This window comes from Rattus norvegicus, chromosome 14, assembly GCF_021556685.1.
Source record: "Rattus norvegicus strain SHRSP/BbbUtx chromosome 14, alternate assembly SHRSP_T2T, whole genome shotgun sequence".
NCBI classification, from domain to species: Eukaryota; Metazoa; Chordata; class Mammalia; order Rodentia; family Muridae; genus Rattus; species Rattus norvegicus.
The window spans coordinates 22078533-22101960 of NC_141547.1; the positions used below are offsets into that span (position 1 = coordinate 22078533).

Here is a 23428-nt window from a genome sequence, read left to right on the forward strand (position 1 = left end):
GTGCACTGAAGCTCCCGGAAGGGGGGCGCATATCTTCCTGGTTGCTGCCGCCGCAGAGAGCCCGTGGGCAGCACCCCACGAGTGATCTTGAGCCTCAGGACCACAGGTAAGACCAACTTTTCTGCTGCAAGAAAGCTGCCTGGTGAGCTCGGGACACACGGAGGCAGAATTCCTCTAGGACCGGGCACGTCCTGTGTTTACCGGAAGTCCCACACCCGCGGATCCCGGCCTGCAGCAGCTCTCTGCTCCCAGACCCCGTGAGAGAGAGACCCAACCGCCTGGTCAGGTCGGCACTCCTGAGGCTGCAGAGCGGAAGAGACCACCAACACTGCCCACCCCTGCCCACATCCCTGGCCCAAGAGGAAACTGTATAAGGCCTCTGGGCTCCCGTGGGGGAGGGCCCAGGAGCGGCAGGACCCCTGCCTGAGACACCCCCGGAACCTGAAGGAAACAGACCGGATAAACAGTTCTCTGCACCCAAATCCCGTGGGAGGGAGAGCTAAACCTTCAGAGAGGCAGACAAGCCTGGGAAACCAGAAGAGACTGCTCTCTGCACACACATCTCGGACGCCAGAGGAAAACACCAAAGGCCATCTGGAACCCTGGTGCACTGAAACTCCCGGAAACGGCGGCCTAGATCTTCCTGGTTGCTGCCGCCGCAGAGAGCTCATGGGCAGCACCCCGCGAGCAAACTTGAGCCTTGGGACCACAGGCTGAAAGAAAACAGGAAAACAGGTCTACAGCACTCCTGACACACAGGCTTATAGGACAGTCTAGCCACTGTCAGAAATAGCAGAACAAAGCAACACTAGAGATAATCTGATGGTGAGAGGCAAGCGCAGAAACCCAAGCAACAGAAACCAAGACTACATGGCACTATCGGAGCCCAATTCTCCCATCAAAACAAACATGGAATATCCAAACACACCAGAAAAGCAAGATCTAGTTTCAAAATCATATTTGATCATGATGCTGGAGGACTTCAAGAAAGACATGAAGAACTCCCTTAGAGAACAAGTAGAAGCCTACAGAGAGGAATCGCAAAAATCCCTGAAAGAATTCCAGGAAAACACAATCAAACAGTTGAAGGAATTAAAAATGGATATAGAAGCAATCAAGAAAGAACACATGGAAACAACCCTGGATATAGAAAACCAAAAGAAGAGACAAGGAGCTGTAGATACAAGCTTCACCAACAGAATACAAGAGATGGAAGAGAGAATCTCAGGAGCAGAAGATTCCATAGAAATCATTGACTCAACTGTCAAAGATAATGTAAAGCAGAAAAAGCTACTGGTCCAAAACAACAGGAAATGCAAGACTCAATGAGAAGATCAAACCTAAGGATAATAGGTATAGAAGAGAGTGAAGACTCCCAGCTCAAAGGACCAGTAAATATCTTCAACAAAATCATAGAAGAAAACTTCCCTAACCTAAAAAAAGAGATACCCATAGGCATACAAGAAGCCTACAGAACTCCAAATAGACTGGACCAGAAAAGAAACACCTCCCGTCACATAATTATTAAAACACCAAACGCACAAAATAAAGAAAGAATATTAAAAGCAGTAAGGGAAAAAGGTCAAGTAACATATAAAGGCAGACCTATCAGAATCACACCAGACTTCTCGCCAGAAACTATGAAGGCCAGAGGATCCTGGACTGATGTCATACAGACCCTAAGAGAACACAAATGCCAGCCCAGGTTACTGTATCCTGCAAAACTCTCAATTAACATAGATGGAGAAACCAAGATATTCCATGACAAAACCAAATTTACACAATATCTTTCTACAAATCCAGCACTACAAAGGATAATAAATGGTAAAGCCCAACATAAGGAGGCAAGCTATACCCTAGAAGAAGCAAGAAACTAATCGTCTTGGCAACAAAACAAAGAGAAAGAAAGCACACAAACATAACCTCACATCCAAATATGAATATAACGGGAAGCAATAATCACTATTCCTTAATATCTCTCAACATCAATGGCCTCAACTCCCCAATAAAAAGAAATAGATTAACAAACTGGATACGCAAAGAGGACCCTGCATTCTGCTGCCTACAGGAAACACACCTCAGAGACAAAGACAGACACTACCTCAGAGTGAAAGGCTGGAAAACAACTTTCCAAGCAAATGGTCAGAAGAAGCAAGCTGGAGTAGCCATTCTAATATCAAATAAAATCAATTTTCAACTAAAAGTCATCAAAAAAGATAAGGAAGGACACTTCATATTCATCAAAGGAAAAATCCACCAAGATGAACTCTCAATCCTAAATATCTATGCCCCAAATACAAGGGCACCTACGTACGTAAAAGAAACCTTACTAAAGCTCAAAACACACATTGCACCTCACACAATAATATTGGGAGATTTCAACACCCCACTCTCATCAATGGACAGATCATGGAAACAGAAATTAAACAGTGATGTCGACAGACTAAGAGAAGTCATGAGCCAAATGGACTTAACGGATATTTATAGAACATTCTATCCTAAAGCAAAAGGATATACCTTCTTCTCAGCTCCTCATGGTACTTTCTCCAAAATTGACCATATAATTGGTCAAAAAACGGGCCTCAACAGGTACAGAAAGATAGAAATAATCCCATGCGTGCTATCGGACCACCACGGCCTAAAACTGGTCTTCAATAACAATAAGGGAAGAATGCCCACATATACGTGGAAATTGAACAATGCTCTACTCAATGATAACCTGGTCAAAAAAGAAATAAAGAAAGAAATTAAAAACTTTTTAGAATTTAATGAAAATGAAGGTACAACATACCCAAACTTATGGGACACAATGAAAGCTGTGCTAAGAGGAAAACTCATAGCACTGAGTGCCTGCAGAAAGAAACAGGAAAGAGCATATGTCAGCAGCTTGACAGCACACCTAAAAGCTCTAGAACAAAAAGAAGCAAATACACCCAGGAGGAGTAGAAGGCAGGAAATAATCAAACTCAGAGCTGAAATCAACCAAGTAGAAACAAAAAGGACCATAGAAAGAATCAACAGAACCAAAAGTTGGTTCTTTGAGAATATCAACAAGATATGAGGAAAAAGAATACCCTTGGCAGGGAAGGGAGAGGCAAAGATTAAAACAGAGACTGAAGGAACACCCATTCAGAGCCTGCCCCACATGTGGCCCATACATATACAGCCACCCAATTAGACAAGATGGATGAAGCAAAGAAGTGCAGACCGACAGGAGCCGGATGTAGATCGCTCCTGAGAGACACAGCCAGAATACAGCAAATACAGAGGCCAATGCCAGCAGCAAACCACTGAACTGAGAATAGGACCCCCGTTGAAGGAATCAGAGAAAGAACTGGAAGAGCTTGAAGGGGCTCAAGACCCCATATGTACAACAATGCCAAGCAACCAGAGCTTCCAGGGACTAAGCCACTACCTAAAGACTATACATGGACTGACCCTGGACTCTGACCTCATAGGTAACAATGAATATCCTAATAAGAGCACCAGTGGAAGGGGAAGCCCTGGGTCCTGCTAAGACTGAACCCCCAGTGAACTAGACTGTGGGGGGGAGGGCGGCAATGGGGGGAGGGTTGGGAGGGGAACACCCATAAGGAAGGGGAGGGGGAAGGGGGATGTTTGCCCGGAAACCGGGAAAGGGAATAACACTCGAAGTGTATATAAGAAATACTCAAGTTAATAAAAAAAAATTTAAAAAAAAGGACATATTCTATCAGCAGAAACTTAAATGCATACAGAACAGATTGCGCACTCATTTAAAGGCAATTAAAGAGTTTGCATGATATCCTTAAAAGAATTGTAAAGCTAGGAAAGACCATGAACAGGAGTAATCCACTAGAGTGACGTGAGCAACTTGCTTGATATTGGTATCATTCAATAAGACAGAAAATTGGAGGAAATGTTTGTTTGTTGGGGCAGGGGGGCAAGAGAAGGTTGTGAGAGTTAAAAGGATAAGATGAACACTTCATTTTGGAAACACCGAATGCTAAATGCCAAGTAGAGATACGTCAAGGTTGCAGTTGGACATTACAGCCAAGAAATTATGCATAGATCAATGTTTCTTAAAATATGAACTTTGGTTATTCTTGTCTATCAGACTCCTAAATGTAGATTTTTGAACAGCACAAGCAGATTGTTTGAAATTGTGTGGATGGTGAACATGAAAATTTGCAATTCCCAAACTCCTTCTGTTCTTAGGCACATGACTGGCTAGAACAGTAATTAAAACTGTCCGAATTAGATCAGGTAGAGGAAATGGGGAGAAAATAAACAGAGCTGAAACAACACTAAGAAATTCAAGACGAAGCAACTAGCAAAAGGTATTTAAGAGATTGAGAGAGGGACAGAAAGAGAAAGAAGACTATTTTAGAAAAGGACAGCTTTGTGAGCATTTGGTTCTCAGTCCAGGCCAAGCAGCAGAGTACCAATCACATTTATTACTGACTCTAATGGAGAAGTTGACCACAGAGTAGGCCCCTCAGTGTCAAGTTATTGTGGTTATACAAATATGATGTCTAAGTGGGCCATATAATACAAGAATACAGATGTCCATCAGCCAGAATCACAAGTCTGGAATTAAACTTTTATTGTTTGTACTGAAGACTATATACATATACATACATATATAAATATATATATATATATTATACTGCCTATTTTCTCTACTTATTACCAACAAAAGGCAATGCTTTAATGAAAGTGAATGTTTCTATGACTATGAAATACCTAGAAGATGTAATACTCAGACCTTATCTCAATTAGAAATGAGGATTTGAAAACAAGGGCAACACTTCATGCCTCCAATGCCTAGTAGAATGTTACATGAATATATTCAGTTGTTTACGAAGGCTTCAATGTTCATTAATAAACACTATATTCATGCAATTCCCATCACACACTGTGTTACAGAGAAAAACAAGCTTCTGAGAAACTTTTGAGGCAAAAGATCAAGAAGCATAAATGCTGACCTTTGTAGTACTGCGTTTGTCCACTTACTGTTTTATTCATCTGCCTGAGAAAAGGGAAGGAGATGCTTTTGAAGTTCCTTTCTGTTGCCAATATTCTGTCATTTTACAAACTGCTACCAATCTTCCAGCATGTTGTTATAAACAAAGTACTCTGCAGTACTGGAGAGATAGCTCAGAAGAGCATTGATTGCTCTTGTAAAGGTCCTGAGTTCAATTCCCAGCAACCACATGGTGACTCATAACCATCTATAATGAGTTTGGTGCCCTCTTCTGGCCTTCAGGGATACATACAGGCAGAATGCTATATACATAATTAATAAATAAATAAATAAATAAGAAAAATGTACTGTGCTATTCAATTAAATTTTAATTTTTGGCCTGTTAAATATTTTAAATGATATATCAGTTTTATTGCATGTTAAATTATATTTCCAACTAAAACTGGGATTTACATAGAAGAAAAAAAAGTATAATTTACTGATGGTACTTCATTTAATCCTCACAACCTCTAAGTATGTATTCTCATATTTTTTTTGCACAAAGAAACAAATGTTCAAAGAGGTTTCATCACTGTCTAGTAGTCAGTTAGGACTGTGTTATTTCAAAACCCATAGTTGTCACAACTGTATCTTCTGTATTACTTGTGTAGTAATGAAGGATATGAGGCTGTGTACAGTGATTCATATGCATCTTTCCATAAGACCAGAAGCAGTAGACTACACGATACATCGTTCAAGAAAATAAAAGGATTCCTTTGATGCCTGGCTTTCCACTTGGGGTTAGAAAGTGTGGCAGAAGCTCAGGCTGGACAAGGCTTTACCTCCATCACTGCCTGTACAGACTCAGGTTGGATGCTGTGGCATGGAACAAATCAGTCAGGACCAGCATTCATTTTTTGTTTTGTTTTTGTGTTGAATTTTTGTTTTAATATACCAAATCCTACTACAGGGCCTACCAAGAACCCAACATGATAATCATAGTTGTTTTAACAAAATTTTAACTCATTTATCCTTATACAACTTGAAGTTAAGCCTGGTTGCCTGTAATTAGCGGATATGGAAATTGAGTTAAGTGACTTCCTAGGTTCACAGAGTAGATTAAAAACTGGATGAAAATTCAGTTCGTGTAGGCTCAGTCTCGGCTCTTGAGTATATTGTGGCATCTGCCTCCCTTTGTCTCATTGAGCTTAGAATTGAGCAAGACAATTGGAGAGATGGATAAACAAGTTATTGACACGTGAGCAGACACACATGTTTTCCTTATTTAATACCATACAACGTTATCATTATGGCATTTTTGAATAAAATATGATTTGAATAAAATATGATTTTTGAATAAAATATGATTTTTGAATAAAATATGATCTTCGTCCCCATTCCTATTACATACTCCTGTCAGGAATATAGTGCTGACAAATCTGGGGAGCCTGTACGAGAGGTAGGAGCATCTACTTGATGGAAAGGTCATGGAACCGAGGAAGTCCCTTCAATGTAAAAGAAGAATGAGGAAGAAGTGTGACAGTCACCAGAAACCTTACCGATTTTTTTGTCCAAAATGACAAAGAAGAAAAAAGAGGTCTAGAGAAAGGACTTTCTGGCACCAAGCAGAAAAACTGATCATAGCAGTGCCCCAACCCCTCTGTGAAAACTGCTTCCCAGGTCATAAGCAGGTAACAAGCAGCATACCTCATAAGCTCTGAGAAAGGACACCTTTTGCAATGGCTGCAGAACTTTTGTTTCACAGACCATGCAACTCTGCTCATTTTGCTATGAACTGAAGCATCCTGGGAAAATGATACAGAGCAGCCCAGTTCTTCGTTCTCATTCTGAAAACCATACAAGATTGAGGTTTGAAAAATACACGCATGAAAGTAAATATTACTTAAAAGCATTTGAAATAGCTAATCTTGGGCGTGGTCCGTGATTCACTAAAAGCCTCCTTGCGCTTTGTCCATGAGAACAATTGTCATTTACTAGAGAGAGTAATTAAACGAAACTAGCCATGATGAATACAAACAGGGCACAATCCCAGTTCTGCCCATTAAGTCATATGTGGCAACCATTGGTCAGCTGTTCTCAAAGAATGGTCCCAATACATTTGCACCAGCTCCCTTGACTTGCTTTATTCAATATATTTTGAATATCTTTTGTGCTTCAAGCTCTTTATCCACAGGTATATTATAGCTAGAACTTGTACATGTAATGATCTATTTCTTTGTTATTCCTCCTCCTATTCCATCACCCTTCTCATTTCACTTCCGATCTCCCCACTCTTGACCCCAACACTTTAAAGGAATTTCATGCAGCTTCTATTCCTTCTATTCGAATTTAACGAGGTTATCCTCCTGATAATTGTCAAGGACATTTTCACACTTAGGTCTATATTTAACAATCCAATTAATGACTGGAGAATGAACACATTTTCAACAATAGTACCACCCTCTGTATTCAAGAGAGAATTTGGAGAGAACCAATTCCTCACCACTTTGGAACATATTTTGTAGAGACAGTAACAAAGAAAACAATATGTATCCCATCACTATGACCTGAACATAGACACCCCTAATTCTCCTTCTGTCCTTTTTCTATAAAAATTAAATCACACTTAGCTACACATTATGGTTGGTATATTTTAATGGTGCAAAAGGCTAAGGCTTTGAATATCTAGTGAAGAAACTTGCCTAATGGATGATTTTAAGAGGCAGGGACCTAGTGTGTGTCAATAAAAGCTCTGAATTTTGTCTTTGAACTTTTGTAGTCCAATTGTTTCTAAAACTCCTGCTATAAAATAACACAGTAGTTATGCATAATTTAGAAGCTCACTGCAAATGAAGTCTTGCACCCAGAGCCACTGACTTGAAATGTGCGTTTTAGCGGACAATTCCCATGTACCTTAAATTTTAAGAAGCGCCACAGGGAAGAACTGTTTTATAAAGCTTTAAGATAGCTTCTAGAGGTTTTAATACGGAAATGGAGGTGCATATCAAAAAGTTTTCTTGTGTAGTTAAATGTGAGTAAACCTGTCCTTTAACATATCCTTTCTCTCCTGCTTTGGATGAGTCAAAGTAGCAGTTTCCTGAGCTCCAAGAATGCTGTGAACTTTTAAAATGCTACACACTGGTGATATAAATGTTTGTGTGCTCACATAAGTGGGAAAAACAATCCTGTCTGGCCAGTTCAGTCCCAGGAAAAGAAGAAATCAGGCTGAGGAACATTCACAGGACAGTAGCTTTTCTCGCTTCAGCAGCCTGAATGGAATTGTAAGGCTTTCTGTCCCCCCAGCTTTTCTCCACTCTGACCTGTGACAGGCGATGTGAATACACATTACACCTTGGAGGGCTCCCTGGGTTCATGAGCAATCTCTAGTGAACTATTTGTTTCTCCACCGTAAGAGAAAATGCAAGTACATGGGAGAAGCTTTATTCTAGAGTTAAGAGCTTTCTTTTATTTTGTAAGAAGATAATCATTCCAAATCTCTGATGCTTTTGCTATTATGTGTAACAAATTGCTTACCATCAACAATACCCCCGCCCCATTTAATACTCTCTCTTAGATCTGTTGCCTGCCAACTGCATTGAGTCCTGGCCTATATGAGTTTCTGAGTCATTTTAAGCCTGCCTACATTGTCAATTACTTGCAGAAACCTTGAAAATTGTAGGCTTATAACGTAAACCATTATTAAAAGGTAAATTTGAATAGTTTGTGTGTTTAAAGTGTGGAATTCCATTGTGTCTTTAGTGCAATTCTAAACTGTCACCAAAATCAGATCAGAGCAGTTTTATGCCAAAAGATACCCAAGTATTCAATATATTCATTTCCAAAAGTGGCATTTTGATAACTAAATAGCACATGCCATCATGAATATTCATAATTTTCAAATATCTGGAAAATAAAGGTGAAAGAACATCTTTTTGAAAATAAAAATAAGAAAAAAAAAACCTTACCACTAAATCCAGATATCCAGATTTTATATAGATATAGATATAATTATTTGGGTTATCTTTAGAAACAGGCAAGGAACAAATTTTCAACCAAGTAGTTAACTCTTGCTTTGAAATTCAGTGGACTTGATGTGTTTTTCCAATACCTAAGTGTTTTAGAATTCAGAAATAGAATTCTACCATTGTACAATAGTGCCCTCTAGAGTATATGTTTTGCTAACTAATCAGTTACAATATAAGATAGCCTGTGTCAGCACTTTCAGAACACTAGAACAAGTTCTTTAACAATAGAGACGATGAGGTAATTGCTCCCATCACTTTAAGAACTTATAATAACCGGAGCTGGGAGGTGGCTCAGTGATTAATATTTGCCCAACAAGTGTCAGCTTCAGATGTCTGATTCCTAGTGCCCAAGTAAAAGCCTACCTGGCACAGGAACTGACAGTAATTTCGCCATATGAAAGAGAAACAGAGAATACTCAAGAAAAGCTGAGTAGCCAGACTAAGAAGGAATCAGAGCTTCGGATTCCTTGAAGGACCCTGACTCTGTATGTCAGATATAGAATGATGCAGAAACTCACACAAAGTCATTCGACTTTCCAAACATATGCACATGTACATACCCCAACTCATTCTTTACTCATACATGTGTGGACACAAACACACATATATAACTTTCCATACCCCAACTCATTCTCACTCATAACACATGGACACAAACACACATGTACATATATCACGCTCGCTTGCACATGCAAACAATACAACTTCTAGTTAATGTACATGAAATACCAACATCATAAGTTCCAGAAGTGTTTCTGTTGGTCCTGTCCATATGCATGCGGAATAGTCTTCACAGTATCACTGATGGTCACAGAACCTACCATTTGTGCAGCTCTACAGTGCTGCCTTAGGAAAACAAATATATTTTGCAAAATAGCCATAAGAAAAAAAATACCTTAAACTCATTAACAGACTCCTTACAGAAATGTCAAGTAGCTCTTAGATGCCTTCAATGAATAAACAGAAGAGCAACTCTGTTATAAAAGATGATGCCACACACTGAGTGGAGGCAAGTTGGCAATTCTCATGAGGCTGTGTCCATCAGTATTCTTCAGTAGTTCACGGCATTCTCCCAGCTGAACCATCTGCTATGTGAGGCAAAGTCACAACATTTATAGTTAGATAGATAGATTGATGGATTGATGATACATACATACATACATACATACATACATACATACATACATACATTACATACATACTAATGGTAGATAGATACATTAGATAGATAGATAGATAGATAGATAGATAGATAGATAGATAGATAGATGATAGATGATAGATAGATAGATAGATAGATAGATAGATAGATAGATAGATAGATAGATAGATAGATCTGCCATGGGCCAGACCCAACCATTGACAGTGTGGTCCTGAGAGGAGGTAAGGAATTGGCAAACGAGGAGTGAGTCAGGTTCAGGTGTAGTGGTCAGTGAAATCCTGCAGCTCTGACTGACCAGCAATCAGGTTGCTTCTTTATTCAAACAGGTTTCATGGAACAAAGACAGACTGATGATTATCCAATAAGTACAGATTATAGAATTTTTGTCTCTAGGCATCTGTTTGATTTTTTATCACATGCCCAGGATTACACATTCAGTTACAATTAGAAAATATAAACTGAAGAGAGTTTATTTATATTATTGGCCCTCTAACTCCAATTCAAACAATGTAAAGAATGTCTCCACCAAGGCAAACACAGCCTGCTTTTAGACTAGCAGTATTTAAGGTTTTCAATCACTCCAGACAAACAACAAATATATGAACTAGTCTCTTTTTGAACAGTAAATACTAATACCTAACTCCTTTTACTATCTTCGCAGCATCTACATTACAAAGTAGGAAAAGGTTATTTTAGTTATTCTGCCTTATCTCCTGAGTTCTATTCTTCCAGGAGTATGCCCTGTCTGATCCCCTATCTTTAAACTACATTTTCAAAAAGCTCTAAGCATATTGTAAAACTAAGTCTGGAATCTGTTACCAGTTCTCCCGACCAGTCAGAGTTTGTCAATTATCTCTGTCCCACACCAATTGTACTGTTTGCTTAGGGGCAGAGGATACCTCAAGGGGATTTTTGGAGTCATAACCTTATCTTGAATTTCTAGCTTTGTGCTTACCACAATCTTCAAGGCATATAAAACAAACTTCCGAATAGGGCTAGATAAAATTATTTCCCTGAAAGCAGAAGCAATATTAAGTTTATGACTTTCCTAAAAAGACTAAGACATAATTTTCTCAGGAAAACACATAAAATGAATCACAATGCAGAAAGAATGCAGCACACAGAGACCAAAACCTAAAAGTGAGGCACAGAATGACAGCGATGACAGCATTCGGCTCAGCTTTGCTGGAACTCCATAGATCCCTCTTTACTTTAAAATATCAAAAATAACAAAGGTCGTAAGCAACTAGCAAGATGTTTTCATTTCAAAGATTATGGTTAAAAAACTATATCAGAACTCTGAACTTAAAAGGAAGAATGTTTAAGTTTCTTTGAATAAGCTTTCTACAACTAAGGAACGTCTTCGAGCTTATTAATCCCAGAAGTGGGGCAGATCAATGTCACAACATGATATGCTGCAATGATGGGCCAAAACAGCAATTCATCTCTATGTTATTCTTTTAAAAGTCCATGGCTACACAGCTAGACAGATGGCTCAGTGGTTTAGAGAATAGGTCTTGCATAGGAACTACCAGGTTCAGATCCCAGAAGTTACATGGCGGATGCTCTCTTCTGACCTGCACAAGTACATACTCACATCATTTAAAGAAAATCCTTTATCATTCTTTCAATATCAGAATCAACTTTCCTCCAAGCCAAAATCTTTTTATGAACACTTCTTGAGCAGATTGAATATTAAGAAACCAGAGGAAGTAGCCTCGTCTTTTTCTTCTTAAGTGGGTGCCACCTCACACCCATCAGTCTTGGGCTAACAGTCTTGAAACAGAACACCGTGCTTTAAATTAAATTGTACAGTTAGATGAAGAGATATTTGAGGTTGACCTAGAAATTGCAAAACAATCTATGACCTCTCCTGTCTGTTAGAATGGGAATGAATGAAGAAATTGGTAAACCTGTTCCTCTACCAAATGCAACAATTCTTTGTTTAAAAAAAGCCACTCATCAGGGCATGCTTGATGATGATGATGAGAAGGAAAATAGACAAATAATATTTGTGTTTGGAACCAAGAAGTCATGAAAGTTGGTGAAGGAATATTTTTTGAGCTTATTCTGCTGCAAACTACATAGACATCAAAGATTTGCTTGACAGCACCTACAATGAAAGGCTGTTAGCAATGTGATTAAGGGGGGAGACTCCTTAAGATAGCTGCAAAATCTTCAATACCCAGCATGCTATGCTGAAGCGAAGAAAGCCTGGGAAAGCAGGGACAACCAGTGGTGTGAAGGGAAGTGCTGTGGCTAACTCTATGACAATGAAGGATTGTTCCAAAGGCAAGTTGCATCACTGTGTTTTCATTGTCACCGTTAGAGAACAGTAAACAAGAAAATTTGCATGTGGTAGCCACACAGCCTGGTTCTCCCTGCATGGAGTTCCAGAACAGGTCACCTCCATGGTTGCCTTTCCTCTTTATGTGTGGAAGTTGCTGTTTTTCTTCACTACGAGTAAAACTGAACTATGAGTCCTTTCCAGAAAGTGGTGCTTTTTTTTTTCTTTGAAGCAATTTCTGCCTCATTCATTATCCAGTTGACTTCAGTGAACTTTGCAAAGCCAGGATGTCCACAGGGGTAAAACAAGAGGTGAAAGTTGAAATTACTTCAGGGTTATAAGGAAATACCAGGATGGGACAGAAAATTCTGGATAGTGACTCTCTCGGGAACTAAGAATTAAGAAAAAAACATTTTCAGGCAAATATATAGAGCTTTCCTAGATATCTGATAAACATAATTGCATCAGCAATTTTATTGTTATAAAACTAGAATGTATTAAAATATGCAAAATAAAGCAAGAAAACATGTTGATTCCAGCATGACATCATCAATGGAGTGATCAATGTGGACCATAGGTGATGTAGCTTTGTTCCCAGCCAGTCTCACTCAGTTCCACATTTCTTTCCTTGTATTTCTCTTTCCCTTTCCCCCTTTCTTTGTAGTAGAGAAAAGGAATTACTACAAAAGTAGCACCAATTTGAAAAAGCAAATAGGAATAACTGTCCAGAATATAGCTAAGAATTAGTAGGGGAAAAAATCTATCCAAAAATTAAACCTTTGACTGCAGGCTCATTATACCATGCCCTAAGTACATGAGCTAATCCCTCGCTGACTGATGGCTTAATAAAGTAGGTGTGGTTCTTCAACCCACTGTTTAAATAACCACATACCTGAGCACTGAACATGAACATTTAGTTTATTTTCATTCATTACTATAAGTTATTATGTTAAGAGTTAGCATTGGCTAGTAAGAAGTTGAGACCAAAATTCATAGCTCCTTCATTTCTATTGGTAAGCCATAGTGAAGTTTTACTTACTCTGGATCATGCATCATCAAAATTTTAGTCCCATGTATAAAATGAGATCATGGTGCTGTGTTTTAAAATATTAGTTCATGGCTGCCTAAGTTTTTTTAACACACACAATTAGAACTGAGCAATGTTTGTATGTATTACTGACCACCTTCATCTAGAAATTTATATATTGTAGTTTATATTTTTCATCCAGTTTATCATTTTATTGTAGTCAAATTTAGGTTTTCATACTATTTTTTCAAGCTTAAGCCCTACCTCTAAGACAAGAAGGCATAAAGATGCTTTCTATCCTAAAACCTTCTCAGCCTAGACTCACTGTGGTGAACATAGTCTACAATATTGTCTTATTTCATAATTATTCCACAAGCCTAAGGTATACCCTTTGAAATACAGAATGCAGAGCTCAGAACATAGCTTTGTGGGAAAGAGCTTGCTGTGAAAACAAAAGAACCTGAGTTCAGATCCTTCACATCCATTTAAAGTCAGGAATGAATACAAGTGCCTGTAAGCTCAATGCTGGAGGGAGAAGAGATAAGTGGATCCAAGGAGTTTGCTGGCAAGCTAGTAAAAATGGTGAGCTTGAGATTTAATAATAGACTTAATGGACAGTAACAGAGGGAAACACCTGAAGTCCTTCTCTAGCATTCATATGTATGTTCATGAGTGTGTGCACCTGCACCACCTGTGCACATGCACACATGCACAAGTGTGCACTCACATGCACACACAAACACATACACACATAGACATACACAATCACACACACACAATTTTTAAGTAGGATGTACTGAAAATACATCTTGGAACACATTTCAGTTATGTAATGAAATAATAGTGACATTATAACAGGAAGAAGAATGCCAAAGGACTTCCAGAATATGAAAATAATTCATTGAAAAACAGAACCACCTAGAAAGTGTAACCTGTGCATCAAATGAAAGACATTCATTACCCTCCCAGAAGTAAAGCAACTTGTCTATTGTAATCACATACTGAACTCCCAAAATCCAAAAGAGCCAGCCTGTGAAGAAGCAGAACTCATATTCCAAGACTCACTGACAACAGATATTCATGAACTATCATTCTCTCTGCTCCCCTTTCCTTAACACTTTCTCCCATTTCTTCTCACACACACAAACACATGCACACAGATATACTCACATGAGTGGCCATACATATACACACATTACATGGTAGTCTTTTGCTTGCATTGTGTCTTATTGTAAAGAATGTTAAACCTCAAAGCAACAGTCTGCAGGACACTTCATTTTTGCTTTTCTCTCTGTAGCTGTGCAGTGTGAAGTGTATGTAAGTTGTGTGATTTCCAGTGGAAGACCAGGGGCTAAAGTGAAGCCCATGCTCCCTTAGCTGTTTGCCTCAGAGGGGAGCCATGTGCAACCTAAAGGACACCCCTTTAAAGGAGTTGTCTTTCTCTGGTTCTCATGAAAACAGTAGGCTTTCTCACTTCTCTCTATATTTTTAAGTTGTATAAAGTGGTTGACGTCAAGAAAAATAAATGGATGTAAATGTAATTCAAGGTCAAAAGAAATAAGAATACAAACCCCTAAAAGAAAATAAGATTTTTAGCACAGTGAGGCCAATTTTTCATTCAAGTATAGAATTCTTCCCATCCATATGAACTGAGAATTCCCTATGAAGTCAATACACTCAGCAAGCCATGACTCTGGGTTAAATTATGACTCATGGCTCAAGTTACACAATGCCGAAGAATGCGGTCTTCTTTCTTTTTATGGAGTATTCTATGCGTACTTAAGGTTATCAAGGGAAACAAAACAAAACAAACATAGTTTAGCTAGTAAGGCAGGAAACGGAGACCCCACTTCCACAATTTTAAAAAATGATTTTCTATTTTGATCTGTTTTAAAGTATTAAGGTTCCAGATTAGACTTTGTCTAAACAATGCACTCCTTAACATAAAACATAAATAAATAAAAACTAACTTTATTGGGTAGTTTCCACTGCCTGCCTTGTGGCAACAATCTGCCTGGGGTTGAAGCTGAGATAAAATGTCTTCTTTTGGACATAGTTTTTATGTTCTTCACAACTCCAGCATGTAATATAAACATACTTTATCTGCATATTCTGTGAATTATGTTTGGCTTTTCCATTTTCTAATGTCAACAAGAGAGGTAGCAAGTGCGATGAGTGTCAACCACAACGTATAATTAGCAGGCATTCTCCTCCCATCTGATGTAGACCTTGGCAAACTGAACTTGCCAAACCTGGATTCAGATGACAGCTCTGTCACTTACTTGCTGAGTAACTTAATCCCTCAGCCGCTGTTTCCTCATCCATAAAACGCGTACTTTTATGAGGATTAAGCGAGATGAGGTAGGAAAGCCTGGGATGGCGCAGGCACATGGCAAGCATTTCATAGCTGGTAGAGATTGTCCTCTGATTTACACTTGTATGTACACCAGCATTCAAAACTGGGATGCATGGAGCACACTTTAATTTTTAATTTAGTACCTCCAAACTATTGTAAAAATTACTTTTAAAACCATCTTTATAGAGTCATTGTTGATTTGCATTAATAATGCCTATGCAAAGTTTGTAACTTCTACTGGTCAAAATAGACTAAGAAGACTCAGTGATGCCTTTCACAAGCAAATAACTTGTAAGTGGAAATATGTAGAAATGCCCTTTTTTGACATATGAACTTGTACAAGAGAGTAGGAAAAAAAAAAAACAAGCAAGCTTTTTGAGATCCGGAAGCAATGGGGGAGAAAAAAGGACCCAGTGAAGCGGACTAATGCATGAGCCATCTTAAGGATAAGATAACTTACCCAGGCAACTAAACCACAAAGGTTCTTCAAGGTGTCATGCCCAGATACTGAGTCTGGCTAAATCAACTCAAGCAGGGCAGGGCAGCACAGAAGAAGATGAAATGGCAAGGGTGATCATCGTGTATTACAAACATCACATGAAAAGTTTAAATACAATCTTAAGGACGGGAAGATTCCATATAAGGGAAAGGGGAAGGGAGGGTTTTCTGTTTGTTTGTTTTTTTAATCTCTAGAAGTATTTTCAGGATTGGATTGCAAAGAAATAAAAATTCTATATTCAACTTAAAATTGACCTTTCAGAAAAAATCATCTCCAAATTCTATACACTCAAATTTAAAAGATGCCTAGACTCTGACCAGTCCCCCGCCGCTTAACATCTTATCTAAGATGCATTGTCTTTCACCTTGAATGCTGGATAACCTCCTACATTCTCTCTCACTCCATCTCAGACCTACCAAGAAGAGCCCACTAAAGGAAAGGACCTGATTCTCTTCCTGTGCCCCAAACCTCAAGTACTTGCCTCACTCAAATGATAGCCTTTACAGGCCCTGCCCCAAATTACTGTCTCTGCTATGACTTTCTCTGCCAGTCTCATTGAATTTATTTCCTTATTCTTTCTTCCCCCTTCACTCAGCCTGCCAACCCACATGGTCATTGGTGTCACTAATCCTCCCTCCAGGCTGTTTCTCAAATACACCAATTGGTACCCTGGTTCATTGCCTCCCATTCCCTCTGCCTAGATCACTATTCTCTTGCCATTATGGGTACTTTCTGACTTTTTTCGTGTTTATTCAAATGTCATTTTTGGTAGGTCTTTCCTGGTCACTGTAACTTTTCAGCACCTCAGACAGATCCATTTCCCCCTTCTTTATCCTCTATTTTTTCTATTTATCTTCATCATATCTGCCACTCTTGCTCCCATCATGAAGGCTGGATCTTATTCCACGGAAGCTGATATAGAGGTGGCATAAGTAATAGGAAACTTGGAAACAACATCATTTTATTTCTCACAGTCTGGAGGCTGAGAGGTCTGCATCAATTGCAGTATTTGTGTCTGTTGACCTGTTTCCATAGTTATGGATAACCTTAATAGACATACAACATAAGACATGTAGTTTCCTGTTTCAGGACATTGAGCCCACTCGGGAGTTTACTCTCCTCATAACCTAATCACCTCCATCAACTGTCAATGCCACATTTGCTGGAAAGTTAAGATTTCAATATAAGAATTTTAAGAAAATAGCATTCAATCCATTGCCACTGGCATGGTCATTTGGTTTTATTTACTGGGCCCCTAAGAGCTTTAAAAACCACTAGAGCATTACAGACTTCCACCAAATCTTTGGAATTAAATTATTCAAGTTGAATTAGGCTGATTAGTTATAAAATCAAGGAGACCAGCTAAAAGTATCATCAATGAAGCAATTGTCAGGTCACAGTTAAGATAGAGAGATACTAAAGAAAAAGACTTAGGTAGTAGAATAAGAATTATCTCTTGCATTTGAGAGATATCCATGAGGGATGAAGTGAAGCGAACTCCTCAGTGCCTCATCTGTGTAACGTTCATCAACATGAGAAGTAGTCCGTGCTGGGGACGGAGGCTATAAGCTGTTCATTTAGGTGGTTGTCGAACATCTATAAGCTATTCAGTGAGCAGCTGTAAGCACTGGTACAGAATACGCAGAGAGCTATAGGCTAAGCAGGTGTCTTAGGAATATTTTCCTGGTTGCTTGCTTAAACTATAACATGCGTGAGATCATTTGAAAAGAGTACATATCAGAAAAGGACTGTGAATTAATCCATTGTTAACATCATAAGTGACTTTTGAAATGGACATAAAATTCTCAAAAAGTTCAATATTTTTGTGTATATTGTGTATAGCTGATCTAATAAGTACCCTGCCACTAAGGTCTCCAACTATTATAGATAATGTGAATTTATTATCAAATTTCTATTCATCTATAGCTAAATGTGAGGCGTATCTATGTACCAATGTCAAAAGCTAATACTCCCATATAAGTATATTAAGATATATTTTCAAATTCAAATTAAATCAATTCCTGAATCACACCTTCCTATATAATAAAATACTATGTGTAAGACAAAATTCTAGACATTTGAGAAGACAACAGATTTGATTAACCTTGTTTTTCCCAAAGCGAGATCAGTAAACCCAGCACTTTTCTGTCCTCTGAAGAATGTTGTAATTTAGGACATATACTGTAAGGAGTATGCGTTCTTTGATTGAAACTTCCTGGTTTACATTTCCAGCTCTGTCATTCTTTCACATCTCTTTTTTTTTTTTTTTGGTTCTTTTTTTTTCGGAGCTGGGAACCGAACCCAGGGCCTTGCGCTTCCTAGGCAAGCGCTCTACCACTGAGCTAAATCCCCAGCCCCAGCTCTGTCATTCTTGATCAGAAAGGATTTACTCCCCCAGCTTCACTCTCCCTATGTTCCGAATGGACTCCATTAGAGAGTTCATGAAACCATTGCTGAGAGTCAGCAGCTCACGTGTAGTGTCTGTTGGAGGCTTTCACAATAGGACTATAAAAAAGGCTGCTGAAGAGGAGAGAGGGAGAGCTGGGTAAGCATAGTGCAACAAAGAACTTGTTTTTGTTTTAATGCAAGTACTGAAAGTCTTGCTGGTCAAGATTCTGGATAAAAAAGTAAATGATTTCCTTACAGACTTCAAGTACATTACACATCAAAATTCAAACGAATTTTTGCAAACATTGCGAAACTTTCTATACATTTGCAAAGCTTACAATTCGACTAGAATTACCTAAGCTTTATAATCAGCAGATGCAGGGATCTACCTCTGCGTTACAGGGCAGAGACTTCCTCAGTTCTTTCTGCAGGGTGGAACAATCAATTCTTATGTAATCATCGCTTAAGAGATTAAGGTAGGTTAGGCTCCACGCCCTTTGTTTCTTGAGTCATATGTCTCCTGGTGCTTCTCTGTCTCCCCATTTGAGATGTTTTCAGGGAACTAAAGGCAGAGTTGGCTCAGAGTCATTCTCTTGGGAGACAAGACTCATCCAAACCAAAGGGTGTGCTGACTCCGACTGTTGTTTTTTTTTTTCCTTTTCTTTTTCTTTTTATAATTTTGCTTTATTCTTTTTTCTTCTTTTATAGAAAATAGATTTTCTTCTCATACAATGTATCCTGTTTATAGTTTTCTCTTCTTCTACTCCTCGCAGAACCTTCCCACGTCCTCTCTCCTCAGGATCCACTCCCTTTCTCTCTCTCATTAGAAAAGAACAACCAAACATGACAACGGAAGAAAGAAAGAAAGAAAGAAAGAAAGAAAGAAAGAAAGAAAGAAAGAAAGAAAGAAGATGAAGCAAAAACTATCATATGAAAGTTGTACACAGCAACACAACGGGAGGAAAAGAACCCAAGAGCAGGCACAAGAGACAGAGAACTACTTGTTCTCAAATTCAGAAATCCCATAAAAATACTAAGTGGACAGCTGTTTTATATATACATATGTACACACACACACACACACATGCACACACACACACACACACACACACACACACACACACACACACACACACTCTGCCTCTGTTCCCATCTGCTGCTTGGAGGAAGCCTCTCTGATAATGACTGGCTGAGGAACCGGGCCCTCACCACTCTATGGCCTAGTCTCTTTGTTGAGGGAAGTTACTGTATAGACGACTGAAAGGAAAACATGCATACCAACCTAACCGCAAAAGAGCTGACCTACAGTCTGTCCTACCTGCCGAAGTATGCAAAGGCGATAGTGGCACAAAAACTGTGGGAGTAACCAACAGATGACCTCAAGTCCACTCCACAGTAAGGGACCTACATTAGACACTGCTCATGTAACCACGAACCAGAGACTAGATAACCCAGAAATCTAAGGCAAAACCAAACACTACTGATAAAAAAGAAGAAGAAAGAAGAAAGAGAGAGAGAGAGAGAGAGAGAGAGAGAGAGAGAGAGAGAGAGAGAGAGGTCACTAAAATAATCCTAAAGGTACTCTGCTATGCCTAAGCTTTGGTTTGTTAACATTCAGACTGTTTTGATACCTCTTACCTCACATCAGATTTTTTTATGGAAGTACAGTCTGCCCCTGGGTATTCTATGGAAGACTGGTGCACTGGAGACTGGGGCTAACTCTGGTTTCCAATTCTTTATCTTTCTACCAGTAGGAATTAATATTCCCTGAACTCACAACCCGGATACTGTGGCCTGTGGTAGGGTACACCGGGCACAACAATCCTGGAGGTGACAAGTGAATCCACTGATACTCAGAGAGATAGGGAATGTCAAAATTCCAGTTTTCTCCCATGGTTGGACTGAGAGCCAGTTTTCACCAGTACAGTAAAAAGCCCAGATGAAGCACAAGAAAAGTACCTTTAGAAAGGTAAAGTTACATCTTTTATCTTTTATTGCTTTATTCTTGGGTAATGCCCTTCCTAGTACATGTATTTAAATGCACTTTTATTAAATGATATGTTTGATCAGAGCCATATTTTTTAATTTAGAGTGCACCTAATCAAGAAAAACACAAGTTGGCAAATCTGCATTCACCTCCAACTTCCACCTAAATTGTCACTGGCCCCATCCATAGCACATAATGTAAAAAGGATCTATTGTAACGAGTGGAAGGACACCATTTATGAATCTGTTGGTTGAATATAATTCAAGCATTGCATGGCAACCCTGCCATGAAACCTAAAGTTAAGGAATCAATGATCACCTTAGAATATTCCTTTCTCACCTCAGAATGTCCTAAAGCAAATAGAAAATAATAATGAAAGTCAGATTAAAATCTGCCTAAATATAGCTGAGTCCCAGTTCTGTTAGGTTTCAAAATATGAAACATAGCCAGCAATTTACATGTGTAAAAATATTTATAAATATCATAAATATTTACAAACCCCCTAAGTATGCCTGACCCTCTAGAGGGTCAGAAACACCAACTTGAAAGATATCCTAAAAGAATTCACAGATAAGCCTGTCTCACTAGAAACACTTTTATCTTGCTAACCTCATTTGCATAACCTCATTTCGCCTTCCAATAGCTTTGTGAGATAGGCACTACTGGCCCATTTCTTCAGGTAAATGATAAGGTGATGACCCAAGCAAGGAGCTACCCTGGTGACTTCCCCAAAGGAGTGGCCACTGCTGTGTCTGTCCTGGTGGAAAGGAGAGAGTGAATCATATTGTTTAAGATGATATGCCCACTGTAATATGAGATTGTCTTACTACAAATTGGTTGGCCTGCACTGTACTTTATGAAGTCATAAGAAAAAAAAAATAAGTCACGTACATTCTCTGTTTTTGGAGAGGCTCTAATCCAGAGGTTCTACTAGCTCATGGGCCCTACCCCTTTGGAGGTTGAACAACCTTTACACATGGGTTATATTTCAGATATCTTGCATATCAAATGTTTACACTCTGACTAACAACAGTAGCAAAAATTACAGTTATGAAAGTAGTAACGACAGTAATGGTTGGGGTCACCACAACATGAGAAACATGTCATACATTAGGAAGGTTGAAAACCACTACAGGTCTTGCTACCTTTGTGGCCCACTCCATCATCTATATGAAATGACATCTTAAGAAAGTTATTGGACTGGAGAGATGGCTCAGTGGTTAAGATCACTGACTGCTCTTGCAGAGGTCCTGAGTTCAGTTCCCAGCAACCACATGGTGGCTCACAACCATCTGTAATGGGATCTGATGCCCTCTTCTGGTGTATCTGAGGACAGCTACAGTGTACTCATATATAATAAATAAATAAATCTTTTTAAAAAAAGAAAGTTATTGTTATAATCCTCAATCTCATCTTTGCTTCTTTCTTCTCTTTCATACTTTACATTCAGGGTGGGTCTCTCCTCACCATTCCCTTGGTAATGGCCTCTAGTAAAGATGGGTTGCTGTGCTAGTACCAAATTGGGATTTCGGAAGGTCTTCCAGTATGACAGAAGCTTTAGAGGTCAATCTTAAGAGCATACCATTACAGGATGGGTATTGTGTTGCATATGCTTAATCCTAGTACTGAGGAAGCAGTAGCAGGTCGTTTTCTGTGAGTTCAGGCCAATTTTAACTACACAGATAGTTCCAGATCAGCCAGAGGTACATAATAAAACCCTCTCTCAAAAGCACAAACAAAAACCCAAAAATGCACAAACCGGTAGGAAAAGATAAAGTAATTCTATGCCATAGGTCAGATGTTCTTATAATTTTACCAAACTATTTTAAAAAGTCATCGGTTCTATGAATAAAAAAAAATATACAAAAGGAAAATGGGAAGGACATCCTGGTGGGGTTCACATTAATTTCTAGGACTAGGCTTCTGTAATCAAACCCATGAACAAGCTACGAGATTCAAACTCGGTCGCGTGCATTGAATTATGCATTTCCAAGTGAAGTGGGTGACCCTCCTTTATTTTATTCCTGTTTCAGGCCAAGATCAATGGTATCACCTTCAAGATTCTTCAATCCCTTTATGGTAGCTCTCATTGTCATAATAACAGTAGGGCTCCTGGCCATGACCGCAGGTCTACTTATTCACTTTTTAGCTTTTGGTAAGTACTTTTCAGATTAAATAATTAAATATGCTATCAGGTTAAAAATGTAGTCTTTCCCCTTATGGCTATATTGGTTTCTGAACATGAGTTAATATTACTTAGAATTCTTCTCTAAATATATATTCATATATATCCATATTTCTTTTTATTTTATGGTTTATTTTATTTATGACCATTTTAAGGTTTTTTTGGTTGATTTTTGGGTGCAATAGTGCTTTGGCTTTTTCACATATATATATATATATATATATATAATTGGATTTTAGAGCATAAGCCATTGGTGTTTTGTTCAGGAAATTTTCTCCTTTGCCCATGTGTTTGAGGCTCTTCCCCACTTATTAGTTTCAGTGTGTCTTCTTTTATGTGGAGGCCTTGATCCACTTGGACTTGAGCTTTGTACAAGAAGATAAGAATGGATTGATTTGCATTCTTCTACATGCTGATCTCCAGTTGAACCAGCACTATTTGTTGAAAATGCTATCTTTTTTCCACTGGACGGTTTTAGCTCCTTTGTCAAAGATCCAGTAACTATAGGTGTGTGGGTTCATTTCTGGGTCTTCAAATTTATTCCATTGATCTACCTGCTTGTCTCTG

The 23428-nt window shown here is 38.7% G+C and overlaps 1 protein-coding gene across 3 annotated transcripts in view; it reads left to right on the forward strand.

Annotated features, from left to right (window-relative positions):
- Window positions 1-23428, forward strand: part of Tmprss11d (transmembrane serine protease 11D) — a 59794-nt gene that overhangs the window by 6656 nt on the left and 29710 nt on the right. For all 3 annotated transcript variants that reach the window (XM_087584273.1, XM_087584272.1, NM_001033652.2), the window contains one exon: window positions 22710-22831. In XM_087584273.1, coding sequence (XP_087440399.1) covers window positions 22710-22831 — 122 coding nt within the window. The remainder of the gene's footprint in view (window positions 1-22709; window positions 22832-23428) is intronic.